Genomic DNA, 18267 nt, shown 5'->3' with positions numbered 1-18267 from the left:
AATTTATTTATATATTTTTGTAATCTTTTTTACATTTATTACTCAAATATTTGCAGTCTACATAATTCATTGCGATTACCCAATTATCTCAAAGTCCTTATAGCAACAGTATCTACTCAGTACAATGCCATCGAAGGAACTTGGTGCTCTTATCAAAATCCTAACACACGACAACGCTCCACACTTATGTTTCCATTAGAAATACGAACAGAAAAAAAAATGTTAAATATAGATATTTACAAATACCTCATTCCAAACTCAATTTAATAAAGGGAATGGTCATCAAACCATATCCTTCTTATAGATTGTTGAGAATTGAAGAAAAAGATAAGAACACAACAAAAATAACAACAGTAACAATGAGTTTAAAGATCAAGCATTCTTTTTAACAATCCTCCAAAATTATGAATACAAGGAAAAAATAACTTTAATGTAGGATTCTAGTTTACAGTTATGAATACATCAGTGCACCACATTTCTCCAACATGTTACATACACAAAAATTCCTTTCCAACAAAAAAAACCTATATAAATCTTTAAACGGCTACTGTCATATTACAAACAATTACTTTCTTTGTTTTCATTGACTTAAAGTTGAACACCCCACTTACCAAATAAACTTTCAAGTAATGCTAGAAATAGCATGAACAACAAAATCATAGAATTACTGCAAAAAGGTGATCCCCCAGAGAACTGGAATTTGTGGGATTGATCCCTGCAGAAGCGAAACATGCACTAGTGTTACTATTAAGCACAAATCTTGGTGAAATTTTGAGAATTTGATTGTCTTAGCTCAAGTATTTTGCTATTGCAATTTGCAATCTTGTTTATGCATTGTAGACATGCTAATTGCTTGTAAATTGTGAAACATCTAAAGTCGCTTTCTTTAAAGGAACTCTTACTTTTGAAGGGAGGAAAGTAAGCCACAGAAAATTGCATTGTCAGGCAAAGTATTTTCATTGCTGTCTTTCTCTGGGTTTACAACGTGCACATAAACTTCTTGGCCCAGATACCAAGAGTTGAGGTTCTCTGCACGAAGGTTCCAGATACCGGCATTGTCAAGAGATACCAAAATGGCCGTCCAAGCACCAGGAAAGACCTGCAGACAGGTTAAAATGAGTTGTTATAGCATTCATTTTTTGTCACCAAAAGCTACTCTAGCATATAGTAAATCAAATTCATGTGTCACTTTACTTGCAATCACATGTTCTTGCATGTTGGAACAACTAACAAGAAACTGTCATAATTTTAGCTTAGAAAAATTGCTCTGGTCAATTGGCTGCAAAGCCTCTACAAACGAGAGGACAAGAGACAGCACAAGAAATCATTTTTAAATAGAAAATAAAGAAATTCAAGATATTTTTAAATATTAAAATTTAAAGGAATACTACAAATTTTAGAGTTACAAAGCAGAAATGAAGTATTTCTTGGTTGAATCTGTGAAACAATCTCTATTCTTGGTTCAATCTGTGAAACAATCTCTTATTCTTGGTTCCCCTTTTTATATATGAAAATGGTCCATTCCAACATAACTTTCACATAAGTTTTGAGCAAATGTCTGGAGTAAGAGATTATGCAGTGGCTAAGGAAGTAATGCAGTAATACCTGTGTAGTGCTGCGAGCCACACCATCCCATTTATTATAAGTACTTCTGCTATTTTCTGTCCATACTCCAAAATCCATGCTACAGTACAAATGCAAAATTTACCCACTCTTATCCTCAATTTTAGTGCGACATAGATAACAAACCAAAATGATAAATTAAAATTTTAAAGCTAAAATCTCACCCAACAACAAAGAATGCATAGCCATCCAAATGATAGGTCTGGACTGTAGTGTCATTGTTTTGAAATATTATTTCCATAAAACCTTTGTAAGTACCATTAATCAGAGAAGTATCAACTTTAGGGGGTCTGTTCATCAATCTATTTGGAAAGTCAATCTTGTACACACCCAGAATTTTAAATTGTTGGGCAAGCTTCAGGGGTGTTGAAGGTGGTATGTATGATATACCATTAAGGGTAGTTCGCCACTTTCCATTTATAAGTTCTGGAGGTCTATTAAGAATAACGTACACATCCGTCACAGTAATATCACCATATTTGAAGGAGCCCTGTGGGTTTGGACGTGCAGCACCGGCAGACACGTTCCACCTAAAAGTACAATCATCAAATGAGATTTTTAACATTCAAAATTTTATGATATTGATATACTCTAGATCTAACTATAAATCTAAGGTGTCATGAAAGGACAACAAGTATATTAATTTAAATTAATGGTTTTTTTTGTGTTGTCCCCCTAAACACCAATGTCATATAACATAGTGTAATAACTTAGGGACTATATAATCCAAGACTAAAAAGCCAGGCTTCTTTAATCAGGCTAGTCTATAATACTATTCACCTTGTTTATTTATCAAAGTAAAAGTTTCCACAAGGAGACAAAGTATCAACTAATAACCTTATTGATCTTGCTTGATTTATTGAAAATGAAGGATCATCTTCACCCAAAAGACTAGGAAGAGGGCCTGAAGCAGGTCCCAGAGAATTAGAGTAGTGCAAAATGGCAACTCCAGTAGCTTTAGCCCATGATGAATTAACAAACCGAGGACTGGCAACAATATAGTAATCAGTGCTGGCATTTTGATCCATTGTAACCAAGAATGAATATGACTGACCCACATGAATATCCATGTTGGTGTAGTTTTGCTGAACTGTGTATGATCCTTCAGTCTCCACAAGAAGCAAGTTGTGATTTTGTATCCTAAAATTTAAACTTGTTGAAATACCAACATTGTGAACGCGTAGGCGATATGTTTTCCCTGTTTCAGACAGAATGATAAATAGTTGATGGTACATGAGTACAGAAAAAAGTTAAGTTCTCTCTTATTTACAAACTACATAGATATCTAGATTTAAAATCATTTAAGTATCTGCAAATTCTTGTTTGAGTGTTTAAACGTGAGTGATAGAATTAAAACCATCTATTTTTGGGTGAAAATCTTAGAATGTAGCATAATAAATGCAGGGAAATCTTAAAATTCTTAGAGGTTCCGTTCTAATCATGAAAATTGGATCCATCCGAAGGAATCAAGCTGCGTATTTGGGAGGGGACTTTAAAAATCTAGAGACCCTCTATAAATCCATCCCTTTGCACAAGGTATGTTTGTACATGTTATTCTACAGGCCTGAATAAATGTTATGCCCCAATATAGAGGAACAACATGATCCAAGAAAGAATGGGGAGGATGGCAAAAATGATATCGCTAGCAAGACATACTCGTAGAATAAAAGAACATACAAAAAAATACTTAGTGTCTAGACCACATGATCAGATGATCATGATGTATAAACACGTACACTTACTATATATAGGACTTCGCCTTGTCACAGACAACAATTTGCTCGAGTCAAGCAGACAAGAGTTTGGTCTGTGTATTTCAGGACTAACATAACATGACTGGATAAAAGATACCTCAAATTTCAATAACTCCGCATAAAAACTATTATTTTTTCCATACTCCATTATTCTAGTTTAAAACAGCTAAAATCTCTTTCTTAGCTCATGATATTGATCAGTTTAACCCATCTTATACATTTCTCATAAATTTACAACATTGACCAATACTTGAGAGCCAAGCACCACATATATAGTGATTAACCATGCGTGATAAAAACAAACATCTGAAAATGAAGCTTCAAGTTAAAAAAATGATATTTCCAGCATGCACGAGGGAGAGGCATTACTGATTTTTAATACTCCCCAGATAGAATCTGGATCAGAAGATGGAGATTCTTGGGTTTGAAATTCTGAATTGTATGGTCTGAGTCTGACCCAAATTCAGGCTTCAATAATTTAGAAATCCACCAAAATTTGTGATTTCAAATAAATTTAGAAAGGGAGTTGCTAGCATTCCTCTTTTGATAAAGACCCAAACACTTGGGAAACTCACCTCTAACGTTAGTAGTTTAAGGGAGGGGGAAAACCACACAATTAAATACTCCACTGAACATCTCATACTACTTTATATGGACTTAGACACTATATTATATCCAAGTCCCTATTAGTTTCCTAATTTATTGGTCAATCCAAAATTTGAATTGTAATTAATATCAAGATATGTAAGAAATTTCACATCTGATTTTAAGATGAAACTAGGAAAGTCTTTGATAAGGAATTTACATGCATAACCATTTGGGAGGCAAATCTCGTGGGCACGTGTATTGGAGAATCGTTATTGTATGAGATTGAGAAGCTGATGGAGTTGAAGGGATAGTGGTTTGGCTGTGTAGTAATGTGTGATAAAAGATTTTACTCATGACTTTATCATCTTGTATAAGATAAGATTTGTCTATTTTGAATCCAAAACTGTTAAGCCACTATCCGCAACAGGCAATGCTTTATCATATTATAATTTCAGACATATAAAACTTTGTGCGGACTTCTCTGGAAAATAAAAGTTCTAAGGAGAAGGAAGATCGTTGCCAACTTGCCATGTATGTCACTGTCACGTACGTCTCCCATGCTTATGAACCAAGTAAAAAAAAACATGCATTGCCTATGTTCTTACCTGGTTCCACGTTTATTATCTGGTAAGAAATGCCATTTGGGACAAGATTGTCATCATAGCGATAAGGACCTAGTCCATTAATAAGCACTCCATCAGGAACTCCAAGGTCAACACCATTTTCAACATCTTTCCTGAGATCCTGTTTCACCATATGAAATGGTCATAACTCTATAAATAAAATAAAATTACTAAAGTCAGTCAGAGAAAGCAAAAGGACCTACCTTATGACTCCTGGTGTACCAGTCACTCAAAAATATGGTAATATCTCCATCTGGCAAACCAAAGGGAACAGGAATAACTGGTCTATTGTTTATGATGATTCCTCCATATCCTCCTGCAGCTTTGTGGAAGTTAAGGGAAGGGAAGTAGAAAAAGCTCCCTATTTGATCTTTAACTTGAAACTCATACGTCCAATTCCACCCTGCTGGAATGGGGCAATTAGTTCCTGAAACTCCATCCTGCCAAGAATTTTTCCTGTGTTGTATGCCATTCCTGCATTTAACTACGCAACATAATCATTACCATCATTATTAATAGTCAAATCATCACTCTTGACAAAATCCAATTATGTTACCATGTTAGAAGTAATGGCTCATCAAGACTGTTCTTGACATTGACAACTACATTCCAGTTTGTGGTGACATTCAGAGTTGGTCCTGGAAATTGTCCGTTGATCCCAATAACCTGAAATAGAAATTTGTTACAAAAAAAGGGTTGGTGAGAAGCAACACTATTCATAGGTGAGCATGAAGCAAAGAAGTAAAGCACAAAAAGTTAGATTATATTAAAAATACATACAAACCACATGTTTTTTACATGCACTAGTCTAATACACCTACCCTCCTCTTGTGTCATAAAATACCATAAAACGTGATTTACAAGGAGGCACTGAATGAAAATCAACTCAGCCCAAAAAAGGAAACCCAAAAGTACTAAAATATGTTGGATTGATAAAGATTTGAGAGCTTATAACTTCTTAAGAACACGATAGAAGGTGATACTCGACTAAATTTAAATGTTTATGTTGTGTTTGGCTTTTGAAAAGAGAAATAGAAGGAATGGAAATTGGAAAGAAACAAGTTGAAAAAAAAAAGAGAAATAAGTAAAAGATAAAATTGAATGTTTAGTGGTTTGATAGCAGAAATGGGTGAGAAATAGAGACAAAGCCTCTTGAAAGTTCCATAATTTGGTAGAAAATAAGAAAAGATAGAGAGGTGAATAGATATATGAAAGAAATAATATAGTGGTCCCCAAATTATTTCTTTTCTCCTTTCCCTCTATCAAACGCTCAAAATTCTTCCCCCTCCCTCTCCATCCTTCCCCTCCACTCTACCAAAGACATCCTTACTGAATATTTTGAGGGCAAAAAAAGGGTTAAAATCAGATCCCGTATAGTCTATTCGCCACAAATACCAACATGCAAGAAGGAAGGTTAAATTCATCTGTAGATAATTAATAAATGCCAAACATTTAACATACCAAAATTGAAGTTTATACTGTACTCTCCTCTTATCCGTTTGACAATTACAAGAATTACCAGTTAATTCGGAATTAACTAAGTAAATACTAACAGAAGGCTATAAAAACCGACATTTAAATTACCACAAAAATTCAGGTATAAGTAAATAGCATTTCTTGCTGAAAACAGAATTAGCGCCCCAAATTAGGAAACATTTGACCATTCCATTATCAATCGAGTCACAAACAGAAGTTCAGATCACAACACACACCTTATCCTCACTATATGCAAAAGCACATTGAGTTAGGCAACTTGTTGTAAACACGTAACTTTTCAGGTTTTTCAACAACACACTGCATCCAATGGATATGAAAGAGAAAAGAAAAGCACACTATAGAATTGGCAAAGAAAAGGAAAAACCAACCTTTTGTTTAACTCCAAGAGGGGAGGCTGAGGCGTAGGATACCGTCCAATCATAGAAAACATAAGGGTCACCTGCAAAAGTAACATCTAAGAAGCATAGAAGCGTTGTGAAGAACCAAGAAGATAATGATGGCATCGTGTTTCTCAGTGAATCTGTCTTTCTGTTCTCAAGTTCTGTGCACAGGGAGAGAGAAACTGTGAAGTGAGTGAAGTTACCAATTCTGTGCATCACATGCGAGAGAGGTCACTTTCTGACTTCTGCCTCCTCTCGTGGGTCCCTCTCTATCTTTTACTTTTCTAGACTTAAGGGACTTTTTTTGCCATCTTTTCTCAATTTATTTTGACCTTTTTATCTTTTGAATATCTTGTTAGCTAAGTAATTATATTATATTTCTCACTAGATAAACGTGTCTTCTTTTTCTAACAAATCATAGCTTTTTGCGTACTTTCATACATTTTCAACCACTAGTATTTTCTTAACTAAATTTGAATGTTTATCTTCTAATTAATTTATTTGTGTTTTATATGCATGTGTTCTAATAGATATCTCTTTGCGACTAGTTCTAATCGATATCTCTTTCCGATTACAAGTGTTTTAATTTATATCCTTTTGCGACTACAAATGTTTTAATCTATATTTACTATTACAAGTCTTATTATAATTATAAGTAATAAGCTTAAATATTCTCTATTAATTTATTTTATGTTTAGTTCCTTCGGTATTTTGTTTTAATTTTTTTCTTTAGTATGAAGTAAGGTATTTATAAATATATTTTGACACTTAAGTTATATTTGAATTTCTAATCATTACTTTTTATTTTGAGAGTTTCATCCTATTTATAGTTTACAGAAGGATTAGCGAGACTCAATACTTGTTTAATCATGTTTTTAGTATGTAATTAAGTTTTACTTCTTAATTATGAGGCTTAGTTGTGTATTAATTGACTGAGAAGACAAATAGTTGGTATGTAATTAGACGGCCTCTCGACTTTTCGGATACCCGATGGAAATACTTCAGTAGTAAGGGATCATTTACTTGGTATTTCTTGTTAACTTAACTTACCGTTAACAAAGAGTCACTTAAGCATTTGACCTTGCATGTCTCCATGTCTTTAGCTAGAAGGAGATCGACCATCAGTGCCTCGTACTTCGAGCACTATTATTGCCCCTCATTCGATTTTATTTGACTAGCATTCCACATAAAGGGTCCACCAGTTATCAATCACCAGTTCGTCCTGCAGTTCGAACATGAAATCGGCCAGGCATTGCGATTTTATGGGCCTGTTGTTGAACATGGGAGCTTTGATGTGTGAAATCCACATGAAGCCTGAAGCTGTGTTGCTTTTTGGTTTGGGTTTAGATTAGGGTGTTTAGAATCTTTGTTAAGACTAGTTCTTAATACTTGCACAAGCTTGACCAATTAGTTTTAAAAGAAACAAAGTGTTTTTTCAAGGAAAGGGAAAACAACCGGTTGAATCATCGAGATAATCAGTTGTTTGTCACTTAGCTGACTTGAGGTTTTTGAAACTGGTTTTTGAATTAGTTATGCAACTGCTTGACTCATTCAACCAGTTAAATCGTGGTTTCAACCAATTAAATGTGTGGTTTCATAAAAAAAATTTTGAAAACTTGTTTTAACTGATTCAGCTGACTAAATCTGCCTTAAACGGCTACATATCAAGTGCTATAAATATATCCCTTCTTTCAATGCAAAATACACAATCAAATACAACAAGTATTGATACAAATTTGAGATCAAAGAAAGAGATTTGTTTTTGAAAGGTGTACCGCCCTGGTAGTCGGAAGTGATGACGTGGCATCAAGCTATTGTATAGGCGTGTTGAGAGGACGCCAGGCTGGTAGAAGGGAAGGAGGTCGGGGGGTTAGGGTAGTCGCCAGTTATTAAGTTGGCGTGCTCCGATCTCCAGCATACCAGAACCGGCGGTCACCGGGTTAAAGATGAAGTCGCCAGATGTAAACTCAGGCGACCAAGTGATTCGAGATCGCCGGAGTAAGCACATCGCCGAAGATGAAGGTGATGCAGATTATGAAGGCGGCCGGCGAGACCACAGGGAAGGTGTACGAAGGCACCCTAACCCGCCAATTCCAGTAAAGATCGCGCTCCAAGTTAGCTATGCACTGAGCAGTATCATGCATAAGTAACTTAGCCAAAGGAGAGTCAGAAGCAGCGCACAAGTCAAGGAGGCTCCAGATGATGGCACGTGTACAGCTGGATGCGAGCCACGTGTCCAGGTCTGTAACTGCCAGGAGAGAGAAAGTGACCAGGTATTTAAGGGTTCCCCAACGAACTTTTGAGGTACGCACGTTCAGATTGTATTCTTTACGCTTGCGAGTTCTTGAGCATACTGTGAGAGAGAACATTGCACGGTTCCTTGAGAGCTCTTGAGTTTTGCTCTTGAAGTATTTGGTGGTTCAGTCACTGACTTGGGCGTTGGAGTGCGATCGGCCGCAGCGGCGCCGCTCTGTTCTTTTGCAGGTTCTTGAGGTGGATCGTGACGAAGGACGAAGGTTGAAGCGGTGCACATTTCGATCCAAGTTTGACGAGGCAAGTTCCAACGTTCTGGTCAACAGGCAGGACCAACAGGCGCCCACTGTGGGGCCGTGTAAAACCTGTTCCCATCCACAGCGTGAGTTCTTGGAGGTTTTCGTAGTTTTCTGCGTGGTTGTGTGCTGGTGCAACCACTGCTCGCTGTTCATCTGAATCTTGTTCGGTATTTTCGCGTTTTCCACCGTTCATTTCGAGTTTTGGTTCGGTGAAGTGAAGTTTTCTGCTGTTTACGCGAGATTTGTTTGGCGAGTTTTAAGTTCTTTGACTCGTTTGGTTTGCCGTGGGAGAAGCTGTGGTTTCTGGTGGAGTTGCAGGTTTCTGTGGAGGTTCGCTGTGTTCTTGAGTTTTCTTGCGGAGTTTCGCGCAGTTTTGACCGATTGATCGCTGAGTCGATCGTCGCTGAAGGAAGTGTTGTTCGTTATTCTCTGTGATTTGCTGAGTTTTCATGAGAAAAATGAGAAGCAACCGTTCAAGTCCAGTTGCGCCCGTTGCTGCTGAAGGCGCCGCCGCCATGACCATGGCGCAGATGGTAGAGATTATGCGCTCGTTGCAGACAACTGTGGAAGCCTCGCGCATAGAACAGGCGAGAATGCACGAGGACCTGGCCGCCTCTCAGGCCAGGAATGATGAGCTTAGCAAAGTGACTGAAGAGCTGCGTCAAGCTCTTCAGGAGCAGCAAGGGCGTCCTATTGCTGAAGAGGTCGCGCCGTCAACGTCGCCTCGTGTTTTCCCCATGCCTTTCGCTCAGGCGATCACTGACACGCCTATTCCTGCGAGTGTGGTACCTGTTAAGGCTGTTTTCACCGGCATGGAGGATCCTGAGGCTCATCTCACCACGTTCCATACGCAGATGATGCTGTCAGGAGGATCAGACGCCGTGTACTGCAAGATGTTCGTGAGCACACTCCAGGGAACGACGCTGGAATGGTTTGTGAGCTTGCCTACCGGTCACATTACCAACTTCCAACAGTTCTCGAAGATTTTCGTCGAGCAGTACATCGTGAATAAGGCACCGCCCAGGGTGTCTTACGATTTGTTTGATATAAGGCAATATCAGGGAGAGTCCCTCAGGGACTACTTGAATCGCTTTGGGGCGCAGATGGTCAGATCGCCGGCCAAAGATGAAGAAATGCTGGTCTATGCATTTAAGAAGGGCGTGCTGCCGGGACCATTCTGCGAGGCATTGATCAGGGCTCACCCCGCCACGTTTGCTGAGGTCATGCGACTTGCGGTGGCCCACATCGTCGACGAGAGTGAAGTCGCCGAGAAGAGGGGAAGCGTGGCTCCCACTAGGCCACGCGCCCAGACGAGAATCCAGCCACAAAGGGTGCTGGAGACAGCGGCGGCCAGAAGGGATCAGAGGACTCGCCATCCTTATGATCCAAGGAAGAACAAGGGTAGGGGCCAAGGACGCTAGCAACCAGCACGTCGGGAATACAATCGCCCGCCTAAGCACAAGTTTGTTATGGGATTGGCGGACCTGATCGCCATTCCCAACATATCAGCTAGGTTGAAAGCGCCCGAGAAGGTAGGCGACAAGGTGCTGGGACCAAAGCCAGACGCCTGGTGTGAGTTTCACCAGGGCTTTGGCCACACCGTGGATTCGTGCTTGGCCTTAGGATAGCAGCTCGACGATCTGGTTAAGAGCGGGTTCCTAAATGACTATCTGCTGGATAGGAGGACGGGGGGAGCGTCGAGCTCCCAACCTGCAGGTGCTGAGGCTCAGCAGCACGAGCTGCCTACGCACGGGGAAATCCATACCATTGCAGGGGGTTTCTCAGGGGGTGGATGCACCGCATCACAGAGGAAGAGGTACGCGATGTCTGTGATGACGGTGGATATGTTTGAAGACCACTCGCCGGAAGTGGACATTACATTCACCAAGCAAGATCTTCGGGACGTTGTGCCTCATGACAACGATCCCATAGTCATCTCGTTGATCACAGCAGGAAGAAAGGTCCACAGGGTTCTGGTGGACCAAGGAAGCTCGGCAGACGTGATGTTCTGGCCGACTTTCACGCAGCTGGAGCTACCCCTTGACCAGGTGGAGGTCAGGGGGTACATAGAGTTGAGGACTACGTTTACAGATGAGGCGGGTTCGAGAACGGAGAAAATCAAATACCTTGTCGTAAACGCTCCTTCAGCGTACAACATTCTGTTAGGAAGACCCACGCTCAACAGGATAGGCGCTATACCGTCGACCCGGCACATGAAGGTGAAGTTGCCGTCTATGGAGGGGGTGGTGATCACCATCAAATCCGATCAGAAAGAAGCGAAAAAGTGCTATGAGAATAGCCTGAAAAACAAGAGGTCGGTAAGTTACGTAACAACCACCCCGCCTCCCGGTGTGAAGCCCAGGTCGACGGTAATAGGCGAGACCGCCGGAAGAGACGTGGAGATGGTGGATGCTGAGCTGGGGGAGGGGAACGCTGGTCTGGAGGAGGAAGAGGCAAGGAATCGCCCTGAGGAAGCGAGGGAACTGGGAATCGCCAGGGCGGTGATCGCTAGAGAAACCAGACCAAAACCCGTCGAGCAGTGGCTCGAGAGAGAAATCGGGGGAAAGGTCTTCAAGCTGGGAAGATCTCTGGAGGTTGAGCTCCAGGACCAGATCGCCAAGGTGATAGAACGGCATCTGGATGCGTTTGCATGGTCCGCTTCGGACATGCCCGGGATCGATCCCGACTTCTTGTGCCATCATCTGGCGATGGACAACTTGGTGAGACCGGTGCGACAAAGAAGAAGAAAGTTCAACGAGGAGAGGAGGCAGGCGATTAGGGACGAAACACAGAAACTCCTCACTGCAGGCCACATCAGGGAAGTTCAGTACCCTGAATGGCTGGCAAATGTCGTGCTGGTGAAGAAGAGTAATGGGAAATGGCGCATGTGCGTCGATTTCACTGATTTGAATAAGGCCTACCCAAAGGATTCATATCCTTTACCAAGCATAGACGCCCTGGTGGATAGTGCTGCAGGGTGTAAGTTGTTGAGCTTCCTGGATGCCTTCTCGGGGTATAATCAGATCAAGATGCATCCCATGGATGAAGAGAAGACTGCCTTCATGACCGAGAGATCGTGCTACTGCTACAAGGTGATGCCGTTTGGGCTGAAGAACGCGGGGGCCACGTACCAGAGGTTGATGGATCGAGTACTTGCACCGATGCTGGGAAGGAATGTGCAAGCGTACGTAGATGACATGGTCGTGACCTCGCCAGAAAAAAGCAAGCACGTTGCAGACTTGGAGGAATTGTTCACGACGATCGCCAAGTTCAGGTTCAAGCTGAATCCAGAAAAATGCGTCTTTGGTGTGGAGGCTGGAAAGTTTTTGGGTTTCCTCTTAACCGAAAGAGGAATAGAGGCCAACCCGGATAAGTGTGTCGCCATCTTGGCGATGAGGAGCCCAGCTACCGTGAAGGAAGTACAACAACTAACAGGTCGGACGGCCGCCCTGTCTCGCTTCGTGTCAGCTAGCGGAGAGAAGGGTCATCCCTACTTCCAGTGCTTAAGGCGCAATAACAAATTTGCTTGGACGAAGGAGTGCGAGGAAGCCTTCGTCAAGCTGAAGGAGTACCTGGCGAGCCCGCCGGTTTTGTGCAAACCGCTGGTGGGAACCCCTCTCAGGTTGTATTTTGCTGTAACTGAGAGGGCGGTAAGTGCAGTGCTCGCCCAGGACCAAGATCAGGCTCAGAAGCCTATTTATTTTGTTAGTAAGGTGTTGCAGGGCCCCGAAACGAGATATCAGGCCCTGGAGAAGGCTGCGCTGGCTGTGGTATTTTCGGCGAGGAGGTTGCGCCACTATTTTCATAGCTTCACAATACTGGTGATGACTGACCTGCCCATCCAGAAGGTCTTGAAGAAGCCCGACGTTGCGGGAAGGATGGTGAAGTGGGCAGTAGAGTTGTCAGAGTTTGACATTAAGTATGAGCCCCGAGGCCCGATTAAGGGGCAAATCTTCGCAGATTTCGTGGTCGAGCTCTCATCTGAGGCGACACGAGTTGAAGGGTACGACTTCCGCTGGGTGCTATCGGTGGATGGATCGTCGAACCAGCAGGGTAGCGGTGCTGGAGTCATCTTGGAGGGACCCAACGGCGTGCTGATCGAACAATCTTTGAGGTTTGCCTTCAAAGCCAGCAATAATCAAGCAGAGTATGAGGCGCTGATCGCCGGGATCTTGCTGGCAAAAGAGATGGGGGCGAGGGTGTTGATGGCTAAGAGTGACTCGCTGCTAGTCACGGGGCAAGTAACAGGCGAGTTCCAGGCTAAAGATCCACAAATGGCGGCTTACCTGGAGTATGTGCAGGAATTGAAGAGTTCCTTTGCCTCCTTTGAAGTGGTGCATGTGCCCAGAGAGCAGAATGCCCGAGCTGACTTGCTGGCTAAGCTCGCCAGTTCAGGCAAGGGGGGTAGGCAGAGGACGGTGATTCAAGAAACTCTGAAAACGCCGAGAGCATTTGTAGCAGATCACCTGGTTCTTCAGATAAGCAGGTCGACGGAAAAAGTGGCAAGAAGTCACAGGTCTTTGACGCAAGAAACGTTGAGATCGCCGAGAATTAGAGCATGTCGAGGAGAGAAGGTGAACATGACGCAGGTCTGCGCTACCCATGAGCCAGACACCTGGATAACACAGTACAAGCGGTGCCTGGCAGATGGCCTTCTTCCGCTGGATTCGACAGAGGCTAGGAAGATAAAGAAAAATTCCAGCAAGTACACAATGATTGATGGCGAGTTGTACAGGTTTGGGTTCACTCACCCACTCCTGGAATGTGTGTATGGTGAGAAATGCACGAGGATTATGGCAGAGCTCCATGAAGGTATATGCGGAAGCCACGTCGGGGGTCGAGCTCTGGCTGCAAGGACCCTCCGTGCAGGTTACTACTGGCCAACGATGAGAGAAGACTGCAAGAAGTATGCACAGTGTTGCAAACAATGCCAACAGCACGCCGATTGGCATAAGGCGCCTCCCGAGGAGTTGAAGTCGATTTACAGCCCTTGGCCGTTTCATACATGGGGAATCGACATCCTGGGACCTTTCCCACTGGCGATCAGGCAGATGAAGTACTTGGTGGTGGCGGTTGAGTATTTCACCAAGTGGAATCGAAGCAGAACCAGTGGCCCAGATCACCGCACACAAGATCGAAGGTTTCGTGTGGAAGAACATTGTGTGCCGGTTTCGTGTGCCCAAGCGCCTGGTGTCGGACAACGGGACTCAGTTTGCAAGTCACCTGTTGAAGAAGCTGTGCGAAGGGGTGGGAATTCAACAAGTGTTTGCATCCGTCGAGCACCCTCAGACGAATGGTCAAGTAGAGTCAGCTAATCGGGTGTTGCTGAGAGGTTTGAAGAGGAGGCTAGAGAAAGCCAAAGGAAGCTGGGCTGAGGAGGTACCCCGTATAGTCTGGGCGTACCACACCACCGAACAGTCAGGAACCCATGAGACCCCGTTCAGCTTGGTCTATGGGTGTGATGCAATGATTCCAGTGGAGATCCAGGAGAGCTCGCCGAGATTCCAGAACTTCGTAGAGGAAGACTCGAATGAAGAAAGAAGGTTGAACCTGGATCTACTGGATGAGGTCAGGGAAGAGGCGAGATTGAAAGCTGAGGCGGTGAAGAGAAGGATTGAACGAAGATATAACTCGAAGGTGATGCCGAGACAGTTCAGAGAGGGCGACCTGGTGATGAGGAAAGCCCACCAGTATGAGATGGAGAATAAGCTGTCGCCTAAGTGGACGAGACCGTTCAGAATAACCGAGGCGCTCGGGAACGGCGCCTACCGCTTAGAGACATTGGAAGGAGGGGCGATTCCTCGCACTTGGAACGCCACGCACCTCAAGTTATATTACAGTTAAGAGCTTTGTAAGTAAAGACAAGCACGAAGTTATATTACAATGTCTCTGTTAAAACAATTTGAAGGGGGCACTCTTTTTTCCCTAAGGAGGGTTTTTAATGAGGCCACCCAATAAAAGAAGAGTTTTCGAAGTTCAAAGTTGTTTTAGATTGCATGCTTGTTGTTTTCAGAAATTTTTGAAGAAAGACCTTGTCACTTATATGTGATTTAAGGCAAGTAAAGATATATTGCATGCTTTCTAAAAAGTTTTTAAAGTCCTCATCGTCTTTCGGCGATCGGAGGCATCAGTTAAAAGACCTCAACGCCCTCGCGCGTCCTGAGGCGAGATAAAGACCTCCTCGCCGTCGAGCGAGTGCAGGCGAGGAAGAGTGAAAAGTCCTCAGTGTTTCTGGGGGCGAGAAGATGTAACCCCCGGGGCAATGTAGAGGCACTAGTGAAAAGTCCTTAGTGTTTCTGGGGGCGAGAAGATGTAACCCCCGGGGCAATGTAGAGGCACCAGCGAAAGTCCTCAGTGTTTCTGGGGGAGAGGAGATGTAACCCCTGGGGCAATGTAGAGGCACGATTTAAAGACCTTCTCGCCTATGAGCGAGTTCAGGCGAGTTTAAAGACCTTCTCGCCTATGAGCGAGTTCAGGCGAGTTAAAGACCTTGATGTGATTCCAATAGCCACATAGAACAAGATTCTTGACACTTTGAGGAATCACCTTGAGCTGGAAAATAAAGAGGCACTTTCTTAGAAGTTGGATCATGGTTCTAAGTCAAGAACTCACCAATAACAAGTACCAAATCCCAAACTCATTTGGATGAACCAAATATTGTCAAATTGAATCAACAAAGGAATTATAAAAAGAGAAGACCGAACAGAAATTAGGCAAGAACACATAAGAACCGAACATAAAAGGAATTGAAAACAAAAACAGAACACATGTGCTGGAAAATGGAATAGCCGAACCAAAACATGCTCAAGAACACAAGACAACAAGAGTAATTGAAAGAGAAGAAAGGAAGGAGAAGAGAATGCTCATGAAGATGGAAGATAGGTTGGATGATCACGCCACTAGAAGTATGGATGCTCCTAGATGAGTGTGGAAGCCGCCACTTGAGGAAACCATGGTCCTTCAAGATAAGACTAGAGTAGAAGCTCAAAAGCTCTCCAAATGCTCACTCCAATTTTGAGTATAGTTTCTTTAGATGAATTCAAATCTGAAATTTACAAGGAAGGCACCTCTATTTATAGCCTAAGGTGCTGAAAATTGAAAGCTAAAACAAATCAAAATTCCCTCCAAAACAAGCTAGAACCGGCGCTCAAAAACAAAGCAAGGAAGGTGTGATCCTTTCCTTCACTTTGGCACCCCCTATTCTACTCCTACACCTATCTACTAATACACCCCCCTAAAGCTCCTAACTAAAACCTAAAAGATGCTATAACAAAAGAGGTTTCTAAGGTTTCCCTCTAAGCACCTTCAACTAAAGACACTATAAAAAGAGAAAATAAATGTCCTCTAGCTCCCAAGGCTTTGAACATGCTTCTTGTAATCCTTTGAGGTGGACTTTGACCTCCATGGGCGTCCTCCATTTGTGCCTCCACCTCTTCTTGAGCTTGATGAGTGGCCTCCATGTTCTCTTGGGCTTGATCTCCATCATACTCCCCGAGTTGGAGAGAATTCGACCACGAATTCTGGAGACCTACAGAAAAAGGAGTTAGATCGCTGACATTAAAAGTATGACTACCTAAGAATGTATCAGGCATATCTAACTCATAAGCATTGTCATTAATCCTCTTGAGGACTTGGAAAGGTCCATCCCCTCGAGGCATTAGTTTGGACTTCCTTTGAGTAGGAAAACGATCCTTCCTCAAGTGAAGCCAAACCCAATCGCCCTCATCAAACAACAATGCTTTTCTCCTTTTATTGGCAAGTTCAGCATACTTGCCAACCTTCTTCTCAATTCTCTTCTTGATGTCTTTATGCAAAGTTTTCACAAAAGAAGCCTTTTCATCCCCATCTTTGCACAAGACATCGTCAAGAAGGGGAATAGGAAGAAGATCAAGAGGTGTTAGGGGATTAAACCCATAGACCACCTCAAAAGGAGAATGGGAGGTGGTAGAATTTACTACTCGGTTATATGCAAACTCAACATGGGGTAGTAAATTCTCCCACACTCTAGGATTCCCCGAAATAAAGCATCTCAATAGTTGTCCTAAAGTTCTATTCACCACCTCGGTTTGACCATCAGTTTGTGGGTGGCAAGTGGTAGAAAATAAAAGCTTAGTTCCAAGCTTGCCCCACAAGGTCTTCCAAAAGTGACTCAAGAACTTAGGATCTCTATCGGACACTATAGACCTAGGAATCCCATGCAAGCGAACCACTTCTTGGAAGAAGAGGTTTGCAATGTGGCATGCATCATCCACTTTGTGGCAAGGAATAAAGTGAGCCATCTTTGAAAAACGATCCACTACCACAAAAATGGAGTCCTTTCCCTTTGATGTCTTGGGTAAGCCTAAGATGAAATCCATAGATATATCTACCCAAGGCATTGAAGGGATAGGAAGAGGAGTATAAAGACCATGGGGATGCATTTTAGATTTAGCTTTGCGGCAAGCTATGCATTTATCACACAAACTATGAACATGTTTATGCATATGAGGCCAAAAGAAATGTTCATGCAACACATCCAAAGTTTTAGCAACCCCAAAATGTCCCATTAAGCCCCCCTCATGAGCTTCTCTAACAAGAGATAATCTAATAGAGCATTGGGGAACACAAAGACGTTTTCCTTTAAAAAGAAAGCCATCTTGAATAAAAAAGTCTTTGTGTCCTCCCTTAAGACACTCTTGATAGAGGAGAGAAAAATCAAGGTCATCATGATAAAGTTCCTTAATGTGATCAAAACCAAGATATTGAGAGGTTAAAAGATTTAGCAAGGTGTATCTTCTAGAAAGAGCATCCGCCACAATATTTATTTTGCCTTGCTTGTGTTTGATCACATAAGGAAATTGCTCAATGAATTCCACCCACTTAGCATGCCTCTTGTTAAGTTTGTTTTGGCTTTTCAAATATTTAAGAGATTCATGATCACTATGTATCACAAACTCTTTGGGAAAAAAGATAGTGTTGCCAAGTAAACAAAGCCCTAACAAGTGCATATAATTCCTTATCATAGGTGGAATAGTTGAGATGACTTCCCTTCAATTTCTCACTAAAATAGGCTATGGGGTGGCCCTCTTGAAGGAGAACAGCCCCAATACCTATGCTTGAAGCATCACACTCAATCTCAAATGTCTTAGTGAAATTAGGATGGGCCAAGATGGGAGCATTAGTCAATTTTTCTTTCAAAGTATCAAAAGCATTTTGTTGTGCTTCTCCCCAATGAAAAACCACATCCTTTTTCACTATGTCATTGAGTGGT

General features: G+C 42.3%; 1 protein-coding gene across 1 annotated transcript; it reads right to left on the bottom strand.

Moving 5' to 3' along the window:
• Window positions 1-360: 360 nt before the first annotated feature.
• On the bottom strand, window positions 361-6727 carry LOC137825859 (monocopper oxidase-like protein SKU5). Its single transcript, XM_068631651.1, has 9 exons — window positions 6454-6727; window positions 5145-5254; window positions 4792-5062; window positions 4571-4709; window positions 2461-2821; window positions 1788-2153; window positions 1606-1684; window positions 903-1099; window positions 361-715 (listed from the first exon to the last, which is right to left on the bottom strand). Exons 1-9 carry the CDS (start codon window positions 6679-6681, stop codon window positions 589-591), a joined length of 1878 nt encoding a protein of 625 aa, XP_068487752.1. The 5' UTR covers window positions 6682-6727; the 3' UTR covers window positions 361-588.
• Between the last annotated feature and the right edge of the window lie 11540 nt (window positions 6728-18267).

The sequence above is a fragment of the Phaseolus vulgaris genome, chromosome 8 (assembly GCF_000499845.2).
Source record: "Phaseolus vulgaris cultivar G19833 chromosome 8, P. vulgaris v2.0, whole genome shotgun sequence".
In the NCBI taxonomy this organism is placed as follows: domain Eukaryota; kingdom Viridiplantae; phylum Streptophyta; class Magnoliopsida; order Fabales; family Fabaceae; genus Phaseolus; species Phaseolus vulgaris.
Note: the sequence above shows the minus strand (reverse complement) of the source record. Positions and strands in the feature narration are given on the sequence as shown.

What these genes read in the sequence shown, in the direction of transcription:
- LOC137825859 (XM_068631651.1), bottom strand. Translation starts at nt 6,681, where the DNA reads ATGCACAGAATTGGTAACTTCACTCACTTCACAGTTTCTCTCTCCCTG. An exon ending in AATCAAGCAAGATCAATAAG is followed by an intron (nt 2,154 to 2,460) that starts GTTATTAGTTGA and finishes TTGTACTTTTAG; the next exon opens with GTGGAACGTGTCTGCCGGTG. An exon ending in TGGCTCGCAGCACTACACAG is followed by an intron (nt 1,100 to 1,605) that starts GTATTACTGCAT and finishes ACCTGTCTGCAG; the next exon opens with GTCTTTCCTGGTGCTTGGAC.